Source organism: Lethenteron reissneri, chromosome 48 (assembly GCF_015708825.2).
Source record: "Lethenteron reissneri isolate LAM-NWPU_2019-01 chromosome 48, ASM1570882v1, whole genome shotgun sequence".
Lineage (NCBI taxonomy): Eukaryota > Metazoa > Chordata > Hyperoartia > Petromyzontiformes > Petromyzontidae > Lethenteron > Lethenteron reissneri.
Window position 1 is genome coordinate 730,687 of NC_083826.1, and position 20,484 is coordinate 751,170.

Here is a 20,484-nt window from a genome sequence, read left to right on the forward strand (position 1 = left end):
TTGGGCCAATGGGGAGCGAGAGGCGGTCCGAGCCAACAGCCAATCGGGACCCTCTTGTCTGTTGCTGGTCACATGGCCAGGGCAACTGAGCACACCAACTTTGCAAAACAACCATTTCTTTATTTTTTTTACAAGCCACCCTTACTTACTGCCAGTCAAATTCACAACCATTCCAACTACATACGTGGCTTTGTTTTCGTAACGCTCAACAACAATTAACGAGGTTCGTCCGACTAAAAAGATCATCTATGCTCCAATGCCAACGAGTTCTCTTGAAAATTTGTCAATGGCATCTATGTGTATTGTCTAGTACAAAGCAGATGCCCGAAACATAAAAAAACACCCGGTTAGGTACATGCCAGTGACAATGTTCAGCAGCCTGTCAACACAGGCGAGAGAAAACACAAGGTTTCTCTATGTCTATGGCCAATGCAGGAGGTAATTCGATATCGCACCACTCTGCGTTCCCCACCAACTCAAAGGGACCTGAAAAATAAACAAGGGCCCAAAAAGCGGTAAGGGTTATGAGTACTTTGGCGGGTCAAGTGTGCCGAGGTCCAAGTGTGGGTTGCCTACCAGCTCATCCAAGACGCATGTCTTGGCCTGTGAGAGTAAGAAAAGCCTTCTTCTTGACGCATGGCTGATGTAGATGCACAGCAATAACTACGATGTCACATTCAGGTGGTCACGCAAGAAAACCGCGTCAGGAGCGGCGGAGTGTATCATTGCGATGTCTCCGTATTTGTGGATTAGGCATTGCGTCGTTATATGTCGCACGGTCTGTTCTGGATGACCACAGTCGCACACTACTACTGGAGAGTTAAAATCTTTCCGCTTGTGCATCAGGTATCTGCATTTGCTGCCAAGGTTTGTGCAGTGGATGCGGTTTAGGGTGGACCATGAGCTTCGTGTTTAGTTGCATGAGCAAGTAATGTCAGGGCTGCATCTAAACCTTCGCTGTGTTTGGTTTGCTTAACGCGTAGGAGGATTTCGCGACCAATATCCATAATACAGGTTTTTTGGGTTACTTATACAGCACACCGGTGTGGCATGTTGTGTTTACGTGACGAACCTTACTAATTGGCTGTGTCGGGTGGTGGCGGCTTTAATGACACATATTTACGCGATCTAACCCAAAAAGCACCTGTATCACGTGTTTAGTTTGTTGCCCTTCCCTCGCACCTCCGATGAGCACGGTTGCCTACGCGCGGTGCGAAAGAAGTTCAACATACACAACTTGTGTGTTTAAATGGGAATGGGAGTTGATGCAGTATTACAATACAGTACTCAATTGAATTATTTTAAATACAGTGCCGTACTACAGATTGCTGTATAATTTACCACAGTGTAAGGAGTTGGCAGGTATGGTGTAGATTATATCGGTCTGTGAAAAATGGCAATGGCTTGGGGAGGGCTTCATCCAGCAGTGTGTTGATCATGGCTCACAATGACGACTGACAATACGAAGTCGTGAAGTACTATCGATTTGGTTGTTCGGCAGTACCCAGGGGATTATTTGTCGTGGAATATTTTCTGGGCCCCTCCCCCCAACCCCAAATCGTCCCCTGCCACCCAGGAGCTCTGGCTGAAATGAAGCCCAGGCGCTATATAAACGCCTTGCAGGTAATACAAATACTTTTTAATCACTTTCTTAACAATTTTCTCATTATTGCATACGATCTAAATGTAATTAAACACACATTACACGCAATAAAAAGATAATATTTAATAAGAGACACAAACATGTTTTTTGAGTTTTTGACTGCAACTACATAGAACCATCATCGCCACATCGTCGCCACAACTACATAATAAAACCATCACCGCCCCATCGGCGGTAGAACATGCTTTGTAATGCAACCCTGTGACGACGGGGGTTTGTGGATCACATAAATGTCCTGAAAACTCCTTCCTTGTGGGTGTCGAGGGGGTGCCGTCACCTGGCTTTCCAGGAGAAGGCAGGACAGAAAATATGGATGCCACTGTTCCATCTGTATGGGATCGAGGGTTGCTCCTTCGCATGCGTGGGCTTTCTCTGGGTGCTCGGGTTTTCTCCCACACATAAACACTCATTGATTGCCTGAAAACATCTCAATACATAGAGGAACGCAGAGCTTGTTGGTACCGGCTCACCACCTGGCTCTACAGCTGGCGGCTGCCTAACTGCTTGTCTGTGGCTACTCGTGCCTCAAGAGCGCTCTGTTTGAAAGTGAGCGAACACTGTGTGGCACGTTAAAAGTTGAACTTATCACCACAACCACCACCACGTCCTTTCTAATAAATACATAAAATGTGCTCTTCAATACCCAGGAAAGCTTCCCCGAGTCCAAAGACTACTTCAGGAAGTTGTGCTGCATTGGGATGTCTGGCAAATCCCATTCATGAGCAATTGGTTTCAGGTGAGAGCCCAGGGTAAAACCCACCATGAATTAGAGGGGATAATACTCTGCAGAGAGATATTCAAGTTCCATACAGAGATATGTAATCAATACCCAAGCCTGTGAGTGGACCAAATCGATGCCCTACTGAACATTTGTAAAAAAAGAGCTTCATAGCTCATCGGATTCCTCCAGTAAAACTAAATATTATGCTTCTGCTCTGTACACCACACCCATTGCTCTGTCACCTCCTGACATCTTGCAGTACTTGCGGCCCACCCCTATGGCAGTTGTTATGCACTGGTGGTCACACATCCAAGTGCAGAACTACTAATAATAATTCAAATTTATAATGCACATTCCATCCTACGACCCCAATGTGCGATGAATGAAAAGCAGGAAACAAAAACAGAACCCAGAGGGGCAACCGATCAAACTAAAGAGATGGGTTTGCAAAGCAGACAAATATATCTACCGACTAATTCCCGATTTCAAGTGACAAGGCGTTCCATAGCTTGGGTACCACGCTAACAAAAGCGCGATCACCAAAACCAGCCTCGACTCAGCTTAGCTTCCGAGATCCAACAAGACTGGGTTTATTCTGGGTGACTTGGTCATAAGCAACAACAGCTTGAGAAATGAAACCTTTTAGCGCTGTAATAAAAAAAAGGCTCTTCATTATACAGAGCTCCATATTACATCAGATTACAACATATTTCGTTTTACCTTTTGCATTTTCTAAAAGAAGTCAACTCCAAGAAAGTAATGCACCTTGGTGCAATTCACTGAAACTGGAATGAAATCATTTAGGTCTGGTTGCAACCCTCAACAACTGAATGACTATCCCACAAGAGTCTGCCACTTCACGTTTGTGAGCTGGAGAGGTTGCTTTGTTAAGACAATTAACAACACCACAGACAAGAGCAGCCACAACCCACATGGTGCATGCACACATTTCACCCTTTCGTGAATCCACTGCTAGATGAGGGAGGGCTTCCCCACGCTGTGCAGGTCACGGGGGTTATTTCACCATACCTCACCGCATTTCCTTCTGCCTCCCACCACATAGCCCACCAGCAAGCCCCATGAGAACCCGTGGTCACTCATCACTGCAATTGGAGGACTCAAATCTGCTTGGCATCTGAAAGGGATTTTGCTGACGCTTCTGGTAAACTTCCTCTTATCCCAGAAAAGTTTAAACATTAAAATAAGGAATAATGTGGCACATGGACAATAGGAAGGTGTGCGGAAAAACTTAGGAGGCGCCTGGATAATAAGAACGGCTGATTAGGGACTCTGGAGTTTGACCAGAGTGTACACCCAAGACAGGAAGCAATCGTCGATGCCGGGGAAGTAAACCGCACGGACAGATCGACCCAGGAGGGGGTTGGTGAATCACGCACACGTCACGTGTACGCGGTGCCCGTGTGGGGCAGGGTTAGGTGCCTGTTGGAAGTACAGAGAGCAATCCTTTTGTTGTGATACTGATTTACACACGAACAACTCAACGCATTCGTCAATTCTCTATCCATTCACATTGCAAGGTGAAATTAGCAACGCTGTGTGTGTCCAGGTTACGTGGAGGCTTTGTGGATGTCAGTGATATATTGCCCTGCGAGTGGGCAGCAGGGTCAGTGTTCGTCAATAACACTGCCCTAAATGTGGAAAGAATATCGAATCGGTGGCGTTTCAGCCAATGGGCCTTCTTCATAGCTGAGGGATGCTATGAAAAAGACCATTTCCATCCAACAATGCTGCTGATACGTGAAATGTGTGTGCGAAAATGTGTGTTTATTAATGTAATCCTTCTCGGGCAGTGTCACTGACAAAGGTCCAGCGGTTTTCTTCTTCGCACAGAAAGCAGGCGACCGACACATCCGGGCAGAATGCCGACCGAGCCTTATCGCCTCACATGGATGGGTTTGCCATAGGACATTTTGCGTTTATTTTGTTGCCCTTACCCCCACACACCTCCGGTTAGCACGGTTGGCGGCGTACGGTGCGAAAGAAGTTCAACGTACGTACAGTGCATCATTTAATGAATCTCAAAAAAAGAAACCAAAGGGGGACCGTCATGACCCTCGTGAATGATGAAAACAAAATGTGGACTCGGCGGTGTGAATGGATGTTGGGTAAATTAATAAATACATAGCCTCATGTTACCATCAAATGCCCTCATGTTACCACCAAAATGTCCACGACAATGCCAGCAACGTCAACTGGAGGCTCTCTGTCGGGGAGTGCCAAGCGGCTTGACACGTCGCGATTGTAGGAAGAGAAACCGCACGGGGCCTCATCCCGTGCCCGCGGTCCTCCCCCTCCTCCTCCACCGGCAGCCCTCAGCTTGTTTACGTCGCCTGCCTCGGGAGCGCAGGCAAAAAAAATGCCTCCTCAACCGGTTTGCTCCGGATAGCATTACATCACCTCCAGCTTCACCCTCGCCGGCTGAACGTGCCCTGCACGGAGCATGCACTGCACACACGCGCACACGAACATGTTCCCCACACACACTCACACTCGTGTGTGCGCGTGCACAGCATGCGCACGCACACACCCACCCACGCATCCACACCCACAAAGACAAAAAGACTCTCCCCGTGCGTCCATCCTTTTTACTGTCGGGGGGCACGTGCTATTATCACGGCACACAAGGGGGTGGGTGGCCAATACCACGCCCGGCCGCCTTTGTCTTCCCAGTGGTGATGTTTACACGCCACACCACGTACTCATTTGAGGCTCAATAGACCTCACGCGCATATTCTCACACATGCAGGTCCAGTGCTGTGAGCAAGCGCCTATTAAAGTGTGGCACTGCTGCAGGCTGTCTCTCCACTTACTGATGATGTACTACCACTGCGCTGTTTCACTCCGCACGTTCTGGGTGACCGGTTTGTCACAATGCACCGCACACATTTTCATCTCGAACTGCATTTCACAACCAGACCATCCTAGCAGAAGACGTTTTTTACCGCATGCCTGGACTATCACTCGTGAACACAGACATAATTACTTTCCATAAACTGACCTCGTGTTTTAAAATCGCGAACATCAAATTTGTCTGTTTTGTCTCTCCATGCCGCACAATGTGCGTACGGTAGAACCATTAGGGACTTATCACAAAAATGTGTCCAAATGATGTCCTTCTGCGACAGCCACATCTTCACGGCACGACCGGAGGAGCCATCACTTGCTGGAAAGAGCAGTCTGCTGTCAACGGCAGCTGCGGCAAAAATTACGAATTCAAGCTGTCAAGAGCCACAATTCAAATCTTGACCCGAAAGAAAACTGTAGCCGCTAGACTGCACGGGTGTTGAGCGTTGAGTTTATCCGATTTGTTAGACGGATGATGGGCCCCCGTTAAGCAAATTGCCCGGTTATTTACAAGGGTGATCCAGTGGAGCTTAAGTAGAGCAGCAAAAACAAAACGAAGACAAAAAACATGAAGAATGCAGAAAACAAGTACAGCAACGTCCTCTAGGGACATTGCCTAACAATAGATTTCCATTTAAATGGAGCTTCTTAGCTCAATCTTAGCTCAATGGGCCTTAACTGAAATATTATTTTATTTTTATTTTACTTTTATTAATTTAAAATGTTTTACCTACATGACTTTACCGAAAAAACCTAAGAATATGAATCATTGCAGTCACGAAAGCTTCAAATCTAGAATTAATATCCATAAGAGGTTTTTGGGTTAGACCTCGTAAATATAAATGTTTCGTTAAACCCGCCATCACCCCCCACAGCCAATTAGTAAGTTGTCCCGTAAACAAAACATGCCAATTATTTACTAGTTCAGCACTAACCGGTGTGTTGGAGAGTAAACCCACAACATTTACAATTCGAGTTTTTATTCGAAATAACAGCAACGGTATTGGTCACTGTGGCAGACAGACCCGACTTAGAAACCTGCGAGTTCAAGTTTCTGAACGCAGGTCGACACAGCCCATCATCATCATCTCACAGGGTCAATACAATAGCAGGGACTTGCTCTATGGAGAAAACAAGAGAGCAATGTAGAATGTTCACCACTGACTCGGGACCGCCAATGTTTACTAATTTTCCTTTTTTGTTATGTAATCTACCCAGGACCCAGATTTAAACTAGACTGTGTCCGCGTGCATATCAGTACAGAACATTTTAAACAGCAATTGCTGCATATTAACAAGGGAACAAACGCTCCGACTTCACATATTGAACACATCAATAGCGATCTAACTCGCATCACCGATGCCGATGACGTCAAGCAATGGGGGTCCTCCTGGAAGGGATCGGCCCTCTTGAGCTCCACCGGGCACCGCGAGAGTGCTCCCCGCGATCACCCCCGCACGGCCGTCCCTCCCTAAAAACACGAGCACCCTTCTCCGATGCCTCGTGGCTAACCCAGCCCTGACCCCTGCCCCCCCCCCCGCACGCCGAGATCCACATGAACAGGAGCGCCGTGGTGGCAAGGCGTTATCTTGCCCGCCTGGCATACAGGAGGTCGTGGGCTCGCCTGGTATACAGGAGGTCGTGGGCTCGCCTGGCATACAGGAGGTCGTGGGCTCGCCTGGCATACAGGAGGTCGTGGGCTCGCCTGGTATACAGGAGGTCGTGGGCTCGCCTGGCATACAGGAGGTCGTGGGCTCGCCTGGCATACAGGAGGTCGTGGGCTCGCCTGGCATACAGGAGGTCGTGGGCTCGCCTGGCATACAGGAGGTCGTGGGCTCGCCTGGTATACGGGAGGTCGTGGGCTCGCCTGCTGTATACAGGAGGTCGTGGGCTCGCCTGGTATACAGGAGGTCGTGGGTACGCCTGCTGTATATCTCGAGTTTGCACGTTCTCCTCGCGCTCGCGTAGATTTTTCTCCGGGTCCTCTGGTTCCCCCCCCTCCCCCCCCCCCCCCCACTTATAAACATGAGTTTAGAGTATCTGGTTGCTATGAATTTCCACGTGATAAGCCACTTTGTTGAGCTGTCGTTTGTGGCCAGGTTGCTTCTGGAAAAGAGCTACATAGCTCAGTGGGTCTTACGTGGTAAAATAAAAACTAAACAAGGAACAGAAAACCAACTGCTGGGCAGGATAGCGGCCTCAATCACTGCCCAAGAGGAATCAACACACATACGTACTGCGTAACTAAAGAGGGAAGATGCATCCAAACCCTATTATGCCAATGCTATCTGCAAAAAAACTCCTATTACCCATGTTTTTTTTACAGATAGAGGAATCGGGTGGTTAATTCATCTTATTAACCACGTTTAGCCATGGGTGCAAGGAAGTGGTAGCTGTATCCACTACATTGATACTATTATTTAAAGTTTTTGCATCTAAGAGAAGCCACATAGAAAACGTATCTTATCCGTGATTAACCACAGGTTTGTAGATAAGAGGAAATGTGTTTTGCGGATAGTTGCAGTTACAAGGATCCACCAATAGCGTTCTCCACATTAATATAGATAAAAGCAGCATTTCACTGAAATAACCAATCAAGGCAGAGAAGATGCAACGCTGCTATATTTGGCCGGTTTTAAAGTTTAGTGCCGAGGTCAAGATATTTAAGAAAGAGAACTGATTGTGAAACTCCTTTTGTCTGCGATTATTTAGTTGCACCAATATCGTAGATCAGAAAAATTGCAGATGTGCAGTTTTTTTCTGTATGATCAAAGCTCCTCCTATCTGTGACCGCTTACCCATGCTATGAAAAAGCACCATTGCCCGAAATGTCACCTATTAAATACTTTTATTTTTAAGGCCACAGTGTTGTTGACTCATTTGTTGAGTAATTTTTTCTTATCCACCACAATGTATTGGGTCATTTATCGTGTATATTACCCATATGTCTAAAACATCAAAACGGGAAAAGATGTGCGAGTATTTTTGTTTACATTAATGAAAGTCAAACCCAACTCAAGTTGTCCGCAGAGACCCACTGATAACGGGGATGGCTTCAGCGATCCTCTCCTCTACACGTGTTAAAACAATCACACAAAGGCCTTCATGTTATCCGCCTGAGTCACAGGGCGTGTCTGCCTCCCATGGTAATTGTATTGTCCACAAATTAACAGATAATGGGGAGAACCAACCGGTGAGAAATAATATGAATCGCAGAGGCTCCCCTTAAGAGGAGTTTTTAAATTAACTTATTTGTGACCGAGGTATCCACTACAACGCTAATTAAGTGTCACGTATTAAATTGGTCTGCGTCGAACTAGGACCCATATCTAATCGAGTAGATCATTAGCTGTATACAAGTAACAGTTCACCAGCGTTGGTTCAAGCAAGGCCTACTCTGCTAATGAAACAATGACTGTCGAAACTTTTTCAAAAGTTGCGCTGAAACAATGCTGCTGAAATGATCTACTCCCCCAGAAGGCCATGGTGGCTGATGGGTTCTCTAAATAATAATAATATATTTTTTATGTAGAGAGACAGATAAGGATAGAACGCATTTTGTCCAGTTATTTATTTTATGAGTTGGTGGTCAGCCCAACAGCCGGCCACCTTCAGCTCCCCAGTATCGATGTTTGCACACCGCACCTTGTACTAATTTTAAACTGGGTCAACAGAGGGGGCAGCCCAGTCCCGGGTTCAGATATCACGTGCCAGAGATGTCGTATGTAGTTGGGAATGGAACCCAGGTCTATCCAGGACTCCCCTGGACTACACACATCCCCGTGCAGACTTTAACAGACTGTTGGGGCAAGTGCTGTTCACGAGCACCTTAGAAGTTCGGCATGGCACACGAGGTGGGGTGGGTGGCTCACACCATGCCTGGCTGCCTTTGTCTCCCGAGTGCGGTTGCCTTATACATACAGCACCAGGTACTCATTTAAGACTGAGTCGATTGATGGAAGGCACAGGATCAGTTCATAACCACTGTTCTTGGTAATGTACGGGTATCGAACTCAGATCACCGGAATTGCAGGCAGGGTGCGCCAACCTCTGCGCCACCACTACCCCAGTCTGGTGCGCTGCGCTATTAAAACAGGGACTCGGATTTCAAATCGAAAACCTCGCGCAGCAAAAATTTCACAGGAAGGAAACTTGTTTAAGTAAGTGGCTCACTCGCATGATGGGTAACTGCAAAGGGACTTTATAAACCGGTGCCGCTTGCAGATGACTAAAATAATTAAACGCATTTAGAAGAGGGACATGTTGTCACGTAAGAGGCATTGGTCGTCACCCGCACGCACAGCATTTCAATAGCCTGCAGTCAAAGCAACAGGGCCTCAAAGACAACATATTTTCTTTAAGGCAGCAAATAATTCAAAATTTACCAACATACTTCACCCCAATGGATTTTTGGCCTTAAGACCTCATTCATGAAATTGCACTCCAATATTGAAGCGCTGCCGTACTGAATAACACGCATGTATATTACGTGTATAATCCAACATTCTTCCTATGAATGGACTTCTCTCACCACGGGAATGTGGAATTTCCAGCAGTGCCTCACGGTTGTGAAGAAGAGATGAGCACTGGGCATTATGCTCATCCGAGTGGGAAACCACTGACTTTTTAAAATAACATAAAGATTGCACAGTGCAACAGTCGCATATATACGGCCAATTAACTACGCAAGCCCAGTGCAGTATTTGCGTAATGTGACGGTCCTTTTCTGTAGATATTCACATCTGACCTGATCGCATACAGTAATGTGTTACTGATCTCACGTACATTCGCTCACTTAGAGAGTACTGTACAATAAAGCAGCTTGCACAATTGGTTTTGTCCGGTAACCTAAAAAACTAAAAACTATACAGTATTTTTATTTTACCAGGTAAGGCCCACTGAGCTACGTAGCTCTTTTTCAGAAATGACCTGGCCACAAATGATAGCTCAACGAAGTGGCTTATCACATGCAAATGCATAGCAGACAAATACTCTAAACGCATGTTCATACTAAATGTGGAAGAAAACACCACCGGATGACCTGGAGAAAAATCCATGCGACCAAGGGGAAAACACGCAAACTCCAAATATAAAGGTGTCGGGGTCGAGATCGAACCCACGACCTCCTCCATACCAAGCGAGGTAGTTGACATCTTACCACCGCCGTACCCCACACAGTACCATCATCGGCCATGATCAATTCACTGCTGGGTTAATGCCTCCATAAGCCATCAGCATCTATCATTGCCTTTGATGCGACACTCCATATTGTTCCTACACAAGAGCTGAATTCATCGCTCCATCTCCGCAGTAGACATGAACTATAGGACACGTTCCCTCCTTTGGATAATTAATCACCATATTGAGATCATGAGGGACCTGTGAATCACTAAAACAGCTATCACTGCTGTATTCCCAGGTGCCAGGGGACACGTTAATTTGTCTTCAACTGGTGGCAGTGAGAATCTCAATGGGCTCTCGCCTGGAAAAACTGATGACAATGCATTTTGATGAAAATTATTTACTTGTTGGCCGAACAATATTTATATATATTTTTGTAAATAAGTTAATTTGCTGTGTATTCATATGGTGGTAGACGAAACTCTCCAGTTAGGGTACGTACGTTAAACTTCTTTCGCAGCGTACGTAGCCAACCGTGCTCATCAGAGGTGCGGATGCAGAGCGTTGTCAACGACCACCTGTGAAAACTAACCTCAGTACTAAAATCTATGTCGTTTGCATTCACCATCATCCTTCATCTATCCACTGCTGCATGAAGGCCTCCCCCATGAGGTTGCCACCCCCACAATATCACAATGCAAGAATCCATTCAATTCCTGCCGATTTCCTCTCTCCAAACCTCCCTCTGGCTGCTGTTGACGGCATCAAGAGCCGCATGGCTCACAGGGCTATAGCTAATAAATGAAACTGAATCAGCCCTCCCAGCTACGTGTCCTGCCAAAGCCAGCTTACTTTCCTAAACAGTCACTATGATGTCTCTACGGCATGTTTGTTCCCCGATTAATGTGTTCCTCTTTCCGTGTCTCAGTGTAATTCGAAGATCTCCACGTTTCTTTGCTCACCTTTCAGACGTTGTTCCATTATCCTGGTCAATGTGTACCTTTATGAACCACGTCATAGCAGAAGAAAACAAACTCAACACATCCAGCAATATTGACTGTGTGTTGGAAAGAATGTCTTGCACAAAATAATATATATTATATATAATAGATGGGAAAATCTATCCAATACAGTACATGTGTGTGTGTGAATGCGTGTAAATGGAGATGGTTTCCAATCAATGGCCTATTGTTCTGATACCCTCCCAGAATTGCCCCAACTCAACGTACAGAGGTCCCTGCAGAGATACGGGGGGGGGGGGGTCAAATGTGGCACAGCCAAGCGTGCAATACACAGGTCTCGTGTTTTTCCTTTAAAGGCCACACCGCGGTACCGACACATGTGCTGAGCTTGTTGTTAATTGTGCTTGCGCCACTGCCAATGCAGCCGCATTACCAAATAACATGTCATGCAGGTGATACGCACAGATTCATTTTAAAAACCTCCAATGTAGGCACATCGATGTGCCTCCAAGTTAATATTTCCAAAACCACTCCAGCCTGCTCTCATCCATCCGATTAATTCATTGTTTTGATCCCAGTCCGTCTTCAGTAACGATCCGAGGTTTATATACTCGGCTGCACTTTGTACATTTTTATTTCCTCCAACAGATATCTTCAGTTGTCCAGGAAACTCATTGTACTTGACTTTACCACGTTGTTCACACTCCCTTCTTTACCACGTGTTCTTTACCCATTTCCCCCAGTTCATTCCCACTGGTTGTCGGAACGACTGAGAGGCACCAGAAAATCTGAGATGTTCACGTTGTGAACGGCAAAGCGACTTGCGTAACAACACGTGCAACAATGCTACAGTTGAATTGCGGCGTGTACCGTGGCACTGACGGTACCGTGGGGTTCTCACCATGGTCATGCGCGTGGTGTTTTATGTTCGCTGTGGAACTGGAGGCAGCGGCATTGTGCCCGCAGGTCTGGCCAGTAATCACACACTGCGGTGCTCGGAGGCCACGGCGCTAACGGGACTTGTTGTGCGGAGCCCGCACGCTGTGTTTCTCAGGCGCAGTTGACACACTAAGCGCTTTGTTGCCCACGTTTGGCTGTGGGGGTCACACATCCGGTGAACTCAATGTGAATCACTTTTTTTTGACAAAATTGGAAGTTGAGCAAGCGCTCATTCCCAAACTCTCTTGTCGGTTGTTTATCCCGCTATGGCTATAAATAACGCAATGTAACTGAATCAAAGCAACATTTTGGCTGGTTTTGCTTTCTTTTCAGTGTTTTTATCTGAGTAGAGATGGTTTGCACACTATTATCTAGGTTAGAGGAGTTGCGTGGTAAAAAAAAATGTGCATGTTTACGTCTTTGGGTGCAGCAGTGGCGTGGTGGTTAGAAAATCAATGTATGAACCCGGTAACCCGAGTTCGATTCCCAGCCACGGCTAACATCAGTGGTAATTGATACCAGAACCGGTCCTGAGCCACCCTCTTCACCAACTCACAATGACCAGACAATCCCCATAACTGACAAGATATGGAGAGGCCCTTATTGAGTTGTACGTTATGTGGTGGTCAAGGTTGACACCAAGGTTGACACAGGTCACACAGGTCACACAAGCTAGGGGAGAGGTACGTACCGGTCTGGACCGGCCCGGATCGACAGGGACGAGAGGTGGTTGGAACGGCTCTGAGGGGAGGGGGCTGGCGAGAGCCAGGGCCCGAGACACCCCCGCCCCTCAGAGAGAGGGGATATATAAGACGGCTCCCGGAGAGCGGGGGGGTCGATCGGAGGAGAAGCTGAAGGAGGTGAGCCGGAGATCCTGGACCCCCAAGCCTCGAGGATGCCGCCCCGCTGGAACTGAGTGGGCTGAGTAGCTGTAGGCTAGGGAAGAGAGTAGCTGAGTAGCTGTAGGCTAGGGAAGAGAGTAACAGAGTAGCTGGAGGCTAGGGAAGGAGAGAAATGAGAATAGAGCCGGAGGCTGTACCTCCCTAGGTTGTGTGTGTGGGACTGTTCCCCCAGTGAGTCCTGAGGACTAGTGTTATCGGAATAAAAGCGTGTGGCCTCTACGAAGTGTCGGTCTCATTCAAGAATACTACAACTGGTGTTAGAAGCGGCCAAAGAACCTCGCCGACATGGAGACAAGACAGAAAGCGCTCACCAGGGGCCAGGAGAAGGACGTCGAGGGAGACGCTGAGCCGGAGGCGGGAGCGCCATTTCCGGGGGACGGGTCTGCGGGGGCGGGCTCGGGTTCTCCGGGGCCCTCCAGGAGTCCGCCGACGTCGGGATGGGCGATCCAGTCAGCCCATGCCCGGCTGGCCGATCTCCTCCATGCCGCTGCCTCCATCCTCGACGAGCTCACGCTGGGGGGAGCGGGAGCGCCGGGTGGAGTACCAGGCCGGAGGATGGGACGGGTTCCCGCCGAGAAACGCGCCATTCCCGCGCAAAACTTTGACGTCACCTCCGGAGGGGGAGACGTCACTTCCGCCGGGGATGCGGCCGCCGGGGATGACGTCACTTCCGCCGGGGGGGTCACCGCTTCCGGGGGACATGACGTCAACCGCCCAGGAGGTCAGGGGGCAGAGGTGGCCCGCGTCACATCCGCCATCTGCGGCCTTACATCGGGAGAAGCAGAGTTTTCGGGTAGGTGCCCGCCGATTCGGTCTGATATTCTGCCGCCGGAAGATGCTTCATATACTGCACTTGGGACGCTGCTGTCTTCGAGGGGGGACTACATCCCGGCGCTGCAACAGCGCTTGCCTTCGCTTCAGGTTTTCACGGCAAAGGGGGGGGACTGGGCTGCTTTTTCACGCCGTTTCGTGGCAAATGCCGAGACGGCTGGGTGGTCTGCTGACATCGCTCTCCGAGCCCTGCCTTCCGCCTTGGACGACGTGGCCTTGGCCACGTTCCTCCTTATTCCACGGAGGCAACGCTCCACTTTGCAGGAGGCCCTCGATCGGATGGCCTTAGTGTATGGACCTCCATCCGAAACTAGACATCGTTTCGCCAGTCGGAGGAGGGAGGCGGACGAGACACCTCTTGCCTATCAGAGTGCACTGATGGCGTTGGCTCAAGCAGCCTACCCTCGAATGGACGATGTGGGCCTGGACTCCATCGTGCTGGAGAAGTTGCTGCTGCTGGCTCGGGAACTGAGGATTGCCATCCACGTCAAAGATGAAGCTAACCTTTCCTCGCTGGGGGCGGCACATTACCTGCACACAGAGTTGCTCCTCCAGCGAGATGGGCAGGTGGCTGCGTGCGCCGCTGCAAGAGATGACGAGGTCCCGGATGCCCAGGCCTTCGCGTCACAGCGGGCCGCCAGTTGGAGGGGGGCCGACCGGCCTCGCCAAGGGGAAACCCGGGGGAGACACGGATCCCCGCGGGCGTGGGCTGGCGTCACGTGCTATAACTGTGGCCAGCTGGGTCACCTGGCATCGGGTTGCCCAGCACCCCGGCGCCGGGCTTCGGGTCATCCACCATCGTCCGCCCGTCCGCCGGCCGCTCCACAAGACCCCCAGGCATGTCGCGACACCTCACGCACACGGTCCCTGCCCGCATCTCATACACCGCGAATCGGCGCGCCAGTAAATCGCGTTGCGTTGAGGGGTGGGGAGCGGAATGGGGCTGATGTTCGGGGGCCACTTCGCGCGGTTCAGTGGTCCGAGTTGGCCCACAGGGTCGTGGCCGCGGCGACGGGCTCGTCGGTTATTCTCGGGATATTGAGGGAATTCAATTTCGATTGTTGGTCGATACGGGGGCTTCGGCTACTATAATCTCCGACCTCATATACAACGTGTTACCAAAGAGATGTCAGGCACTCACCCCGTTCTCCGTTCCTTGCTTTGCGGCAAATGGGGGTTCCCTGGGGATTATTGGCCAAATAACTGCACAAATTTGTATTGGCGACATTAAATTATCTGGTCCCATTTTGGTTTCCGATGCCTTGGCCGTTCCCTGTCTGTTGGGTACGGATTTCTTGGGGAGGATGCCCATCAAAATCTTGATTGACAAAGGCTGCATCGAGCTTCCTTCGGGCCGCCGGATGGCGTTTCTGCCCTCACCAAACCGGCTGCGCACAGCTTGCACGACTGTTCCGGCTATGGCGTCTGAAACCGTGCGGATTCCGCCGGGTGCGCAGATGCTGATACCACTTCAGTTACGCAAACCACTGGAGGCAGACGCTACGTCGGGGGTTTTGTTGTCTCCTTCAAATACGACCGAGCGAGGGTTGGACCTGGTGGGTGCACAAACGCTTGTGCCTAGAGATGGACAGCCCTTCATTCAGGTGCTGAATGCGGGGTTGCGGACGAAGGTCGTGCACCGAGGGGCTGTCATTGCACATGCGTCGCTGCCGCTGCACACTGACTCCGTTGCAGCTCATGTCGGTGAGGCGCCGGCGTCCGGGACGCAGGTGGGTGTCGATGAGGCATGGATGGATTCTCTCTGTTCAGGGGCTGAAAATCTTTCAGAGTCACAAAGATTCAAGCTGCGCATGTTGCTTCGTGATTTTCCCGATGTTTTTAGCAAACACAAATTCGATGTTGGGTGCACTAATCTATTGAAACACCACATTGATACGGGGGATTCCGCTCCCATTCGGCAAAATCCGTTCCGATTAAGTCCGGCAGAGAAGGAACATGTCCGGTTGGCAGTGAATGACATGCTTGCCGCAGACATTGTGGCTCCCTCCAACAGCCCATGCATGGGGTGCGCCCATTGTGCTTGTTAAAAAACATGATGGCAGTTTGAGGTTTTGTGTGGATTTTCGGAAGCTTAACAAGGTTTCGCTGGCGGACGCGTATCCACTCCCTCGCATGGACGAGTCGCTCGATGCCTTGGCGGGGGCACGGTATTTATCAACCTTGGACCTTTTGTCGGGGTTTTGGCAACTGCCCTTGGATGACGCTTCCAAACCTAAGACCGCGTTCCGTACGCCACAGGGCCTTTATCAGTTCAACCGGTTGCCCATGGGATTGCACTCAGCTCCAGCGACGTTCCAGAGATTGATGGAACTGGTCCTCGCTGGCCTGCAGTGAGGACTCGTCTTATATATCTGGACGATGTGATTATTTTCAGCCGTACGTTTGAGGAACATCTGGACAGACTGCGGGCTGTATTTCTCAGAGTGCGATCGGCTAACCTTAAATTTAAGCCTCAGAAATGTTTCCTGTTGCGTGAATCGGTGCGGTACCTCGGCCACGTTGTCAGTTCTACGGGTATAGCCACCGATCCTGCTAAAACTGACTGTGTAAGGTCGTGGCCTACGCCCACGTCTGTGGGGGAAGTCCGCAGCTTTATAGGCTTTGCGTCCTATTACCGCCGGTTTGTTGAGGGGTTTGCGACGATCGCCAAACCCCTTCATGCTCTGACGGCTAAGGGGGCTAAATTCCATTGGGGGGAAGAGGAAGACAGGGCGTTCAGGGCGCTTCGCGATGCCCTTGTCCGAGCTCCTCCCTTGTGCTATCCCGATTTCACGTTGCCCTTCATCCTGGACACCGATGCCAGCAATACCGGCATCGGCGCGGTGCTTTCGCAGGTTGTCAACGGGGTCGAACGGGTCGTTGCCTACGGCAGTAGAGTCCTGTCTCCGGCAGAGCAACGTTATTGCGTCACCCGCCGTGAACTGCTCGCTATTGTCGTGTTTGTTCAACAATATCGACCGTACCTGTACGGTAGGCATTTTACGGTTCGTTCCGATCACGCCGCGCTACAGTATGCGTTGAAAATAGACCAGCCGTCCGGCCAGCTGTCACGTTGGCTTGAGGTCCTACAGGACTACACGTTCACGGTGGTGTACCGGAAGGGGACACAACATTTAAACGCGGATGGCTTGTCACGCCTTCCTCCGGGTGATGGGTGCGCGTGTTTTATGGGCTCGGGGAGATGCAAATCGGCCACGAGTACCGCTCCGGCTTCTCCCTTGGCAGCGGCAGCAGGGGTGGTCGATAGGGAACCTGTCGCCGAGGGGGACTCGCAGGTGTTGGTCGCTCGCGACTCACTCCTCGATCTGCCTCTGGACGAATGGGGACGGTTCCAGATGGAAGACAATTCCCTCCTCAGGATACGCCGTCATGCGGAGAGAGGGGGAGATTGTCAGGAAAGGGTAGGTACTGTCAGGTTGTGGGAGGGTCTCCTCATGTCATGGGACGCCAGCTCGGGGCGTTACAGAATCGTCGTCCCCACCGCTCTGCGGGGCAGGGCCGTGTGGGCGGCGCACGAACGCATCCTGCATTTGGGTATTCACAAAACGCTCGCTACACTGCAATTGGATTTTTTTTGGCCGGGAATGGCACGCGATGTCGCCGACCTTTTGAATAGTTGCACACAGTGTGCGCGGCGGAAACACCCGGCTAGGGCGGCTTGCCCACCCCTTCAGTCCATTCAGGTGTCCCGGGTTAATGAGTTGGTGGCTCTTGACATTCTGGGTCCCTTCCCTGTCACCGCTCGGGGAAATAAGTACCTGCTGGTTGGGGTTGAATATTTCACCCGTTGGCCTATGGCCTGGCCCCTCCCCAACCAGTCGGCAGCAGCCATTGCGGAGGCGTTTCTCCAGGGCTACGTCCTGGATAAGGGTGCCCCGGAACGGCTGCTAACCGACCAGGGAAAGAACTTTTCGTCCAATCTTCTGCGGGAGGTTTGTGACCTTTTGTGCACACAGAAGGTCCGGACTTCCCCCTACCACCCGCAGACCGATGGTATGGTCGAACGTCTACACCGGACCATTACCTCTATGTTGTGTCATCAGGTAGACTGACACACAGTTGGATTGGGACCTGAAGATTCCCGGAGTTCTGGCCGCATATAGGTTAGCGCCTCACGCGGCCACGGGCTATTCGCCCTTCTACTTAATGTACGGCAGGGAAGTCGACCCCCCCGTGGAGGTGCAATTGCAGGTCCAGTCTGCGGCTTCTCGCTCGAAACTGTCCGAACACGCTCAGTTCAATATTCGGAAGTTGGTCGAGGCGAGGGTGGCCGCGCAGGAAAATTCCAGGGCAAGGCAACGGGCCAATGAGCGTCTGTATGATCGCCGGGTTACGGTGTATAAATGGGCGGTAGGGGATAAGGCGTGGCTGCACTGCCCGCAGGTGCCGCTGTCGACGTCATCGAAATTGCTGCGGCCCTGGCGGGGGCCGGTCGACATTGTTCGGGTCGTTCGGGACCAGTGTGTTAGGGTCGCGTGCGGACGGCGTTCTTGGTACGTGCACCCCTCGCACCTGAAGCCCTATGTCGCACCACGCACTCACACACCTTCATCTCGCAGGGGCCGGCCGCGTGACGTGTCCGGCAGGTTGGGGGAGGGGCCTCGTGACCCCCTTGTTGTTCCAAAACCCCCTGCCACTCTTTCGGATGCTGCAGGTGTGAGTCCACCTAGGGTGGTCTCGCCAGAGGAGCGGGAAGCGAGCCGGCCGCCTGTCCAGCAGGAAGACGGCTCGCGGGCTGTGTCCCCGGGGCCTCGAAACGTGCCGGACGCCCGTCATCTGGCCCCTCCTGACCCTCCGCAAGGAACGCTGGCTTCTGGCGATGGACCCGCCACACGGACTCGTTCGAAGGGTCTCAGGTTCTCCTGAGACCTGTCGCAGATACACTGCCTCCTCACGGGGCCTGGGTGTTCGAGTCACCTTGTTCGTTGGTGTGGTGTGTCCGCGGTGTTCTTGTGTACAGGGGGGTTGGGGTAAATTATCGGGGATAGTTGTGTTGTTGTTGTTCTGTTGTTGTTATTGTTGTGTTGAGGCTCACGCATTGTTCTTGTCGTGTTCAGAATTCCTGGTTCGCTAGTTAGGGTTGGGATGTGGATAGTGATGCAGCCGGGATGGCTGCGTGCTGTATAGGGGGGGGTGATGTGGTGGTCAAGGTTGACACCAAGGTTGACACAGGTCACACAGGTCACACAAGCTAGGGGAGAGGTACATACCGGTCTGGACCGGCCCGGATCGACAGGGACGAGAGGTGGTTAGAACGGCTCTGAGGGGAGGGGGCTGGCGAGAGCCAGGGCCCGAGACACCCCCGCCCCTCAGAGAGAGGGGATATATAAGACGGCTCCCGGAGAGCGGGGGGGTCGATCGGAGGAGAAGCTGAAGGAGGTGAGCCGGAGATCCTGGACCCCCAAGCCTCGAGGATGCCGCCCCGCTGGAACTGAGTGGGCTGAGTAGCTGTAGGCTAGGGAAGAGAGTAGCTGAGTAGCTGTAGGCTAGGGAAGAGAGTAACAGAGTAGCTGGAGGCTAGGGAAGGAGAGAAATGAGAATAGAGCCAGAGGCTGTACCTCCCTAGGTTGTGTGTGTGGGACTGTTCCCCCAGTGAGTCCTGAGGACTAGTGTTATCGGAATAAAAGCGTGTGGCCTCTACGAAGTGTCGGTCTCATTCAAGAATACTACAGTTATATTATTCTTATCTCGGCGATTTTTGGCGAGGGTCCAACGTCAGTGCACGACGCAGTTTCAACATCTCGCCCCGACAATTCGCTCTGACGGCATCATGTGGGAACAGGAGTTCGATCCATGGAACATCCCGTCTGCTCCCGCACGGCGATGTAACAGAGACCCGTGATGTTATTTGCAAAAGACGTCACACGCATGGCTGCGCCACTACCAAACAAAAGTACACGAAACATAACTGGCCAAGTATCATGGCCGCCATCCAATTGGCGCATAAACGAGTCAACAAGAGGCTCAGCAGTCGTACAGTCATACCCCGAAAAAAAACACACACAAATGCAACCTTGCTCCGTGACAGTGACGCTCTTAATAATAATAATCGCCAAACAGAACGTCCTATGCGGGGTTTATCGAAAGCTGCGATCACAAACACACCTCTTTGGGGCGTCTACCTAAACACCACCGGTTATGTTTTTCGGCCCCTCTTAAAAAAATGGCCGATGCAGTAATTTTGTAAGGCGAGCTTGTTATACAGTACAGGTTGTTGTGTTCACGAGGAACTTCACGCGCCGGTGGTGCACGTGACCCGGCCGGTGCTTTGGGGACAGGGTCGGCGGAGTCCACAGACATCATCATCACGATCACGTGCGAGGCGCGCACCTGCGGGGCCACGGGGAGGGGCCTGCAGAAGGCAGTACGGCAAGTAAGCCGCCAAATTACCAGTGAGGAAATTCCTCGGAGATAGTCGAGTACGATCCGATCCAAATGCGGTTGAATACCGGGGACTGG

The 20,484-nt window shown here is 50.8% G+C and overlaps 2 protein-coding genes across 2 annotated transcripts in view; one reads left to right on the top strand and one right to left on the bottom strand.

Annotated features, from left to right (window-relative positions):
• Window positions 1-20,484, bottom strand: part of LOC133354697 (arrestin domain-containing protein 1-like) — a 113,020-nt gene that overhangs the window by 54,300 nt on the left and 38,236 nt on the right. The window lies entirely within an intron of this gene.
• LOC133354691 (uncharacterized) lies at window positions 12,910-19,315 on the top strand. The gene is made up of 2 exons (XM_061571743.1): window positions 12,910-14,841; window positions 18,680-19,315. Exons 1-2 carry the CDS (start codon window positions 13,459-13,461, stop codon window positions 18,683-18,685), a joined length of 1,389 nt encoding a protein of 462 aa, XP_061427727.1. The 5' UTR covers window positions 12,910-13,458; the 3' UTR covers window positions 18,686-19,315.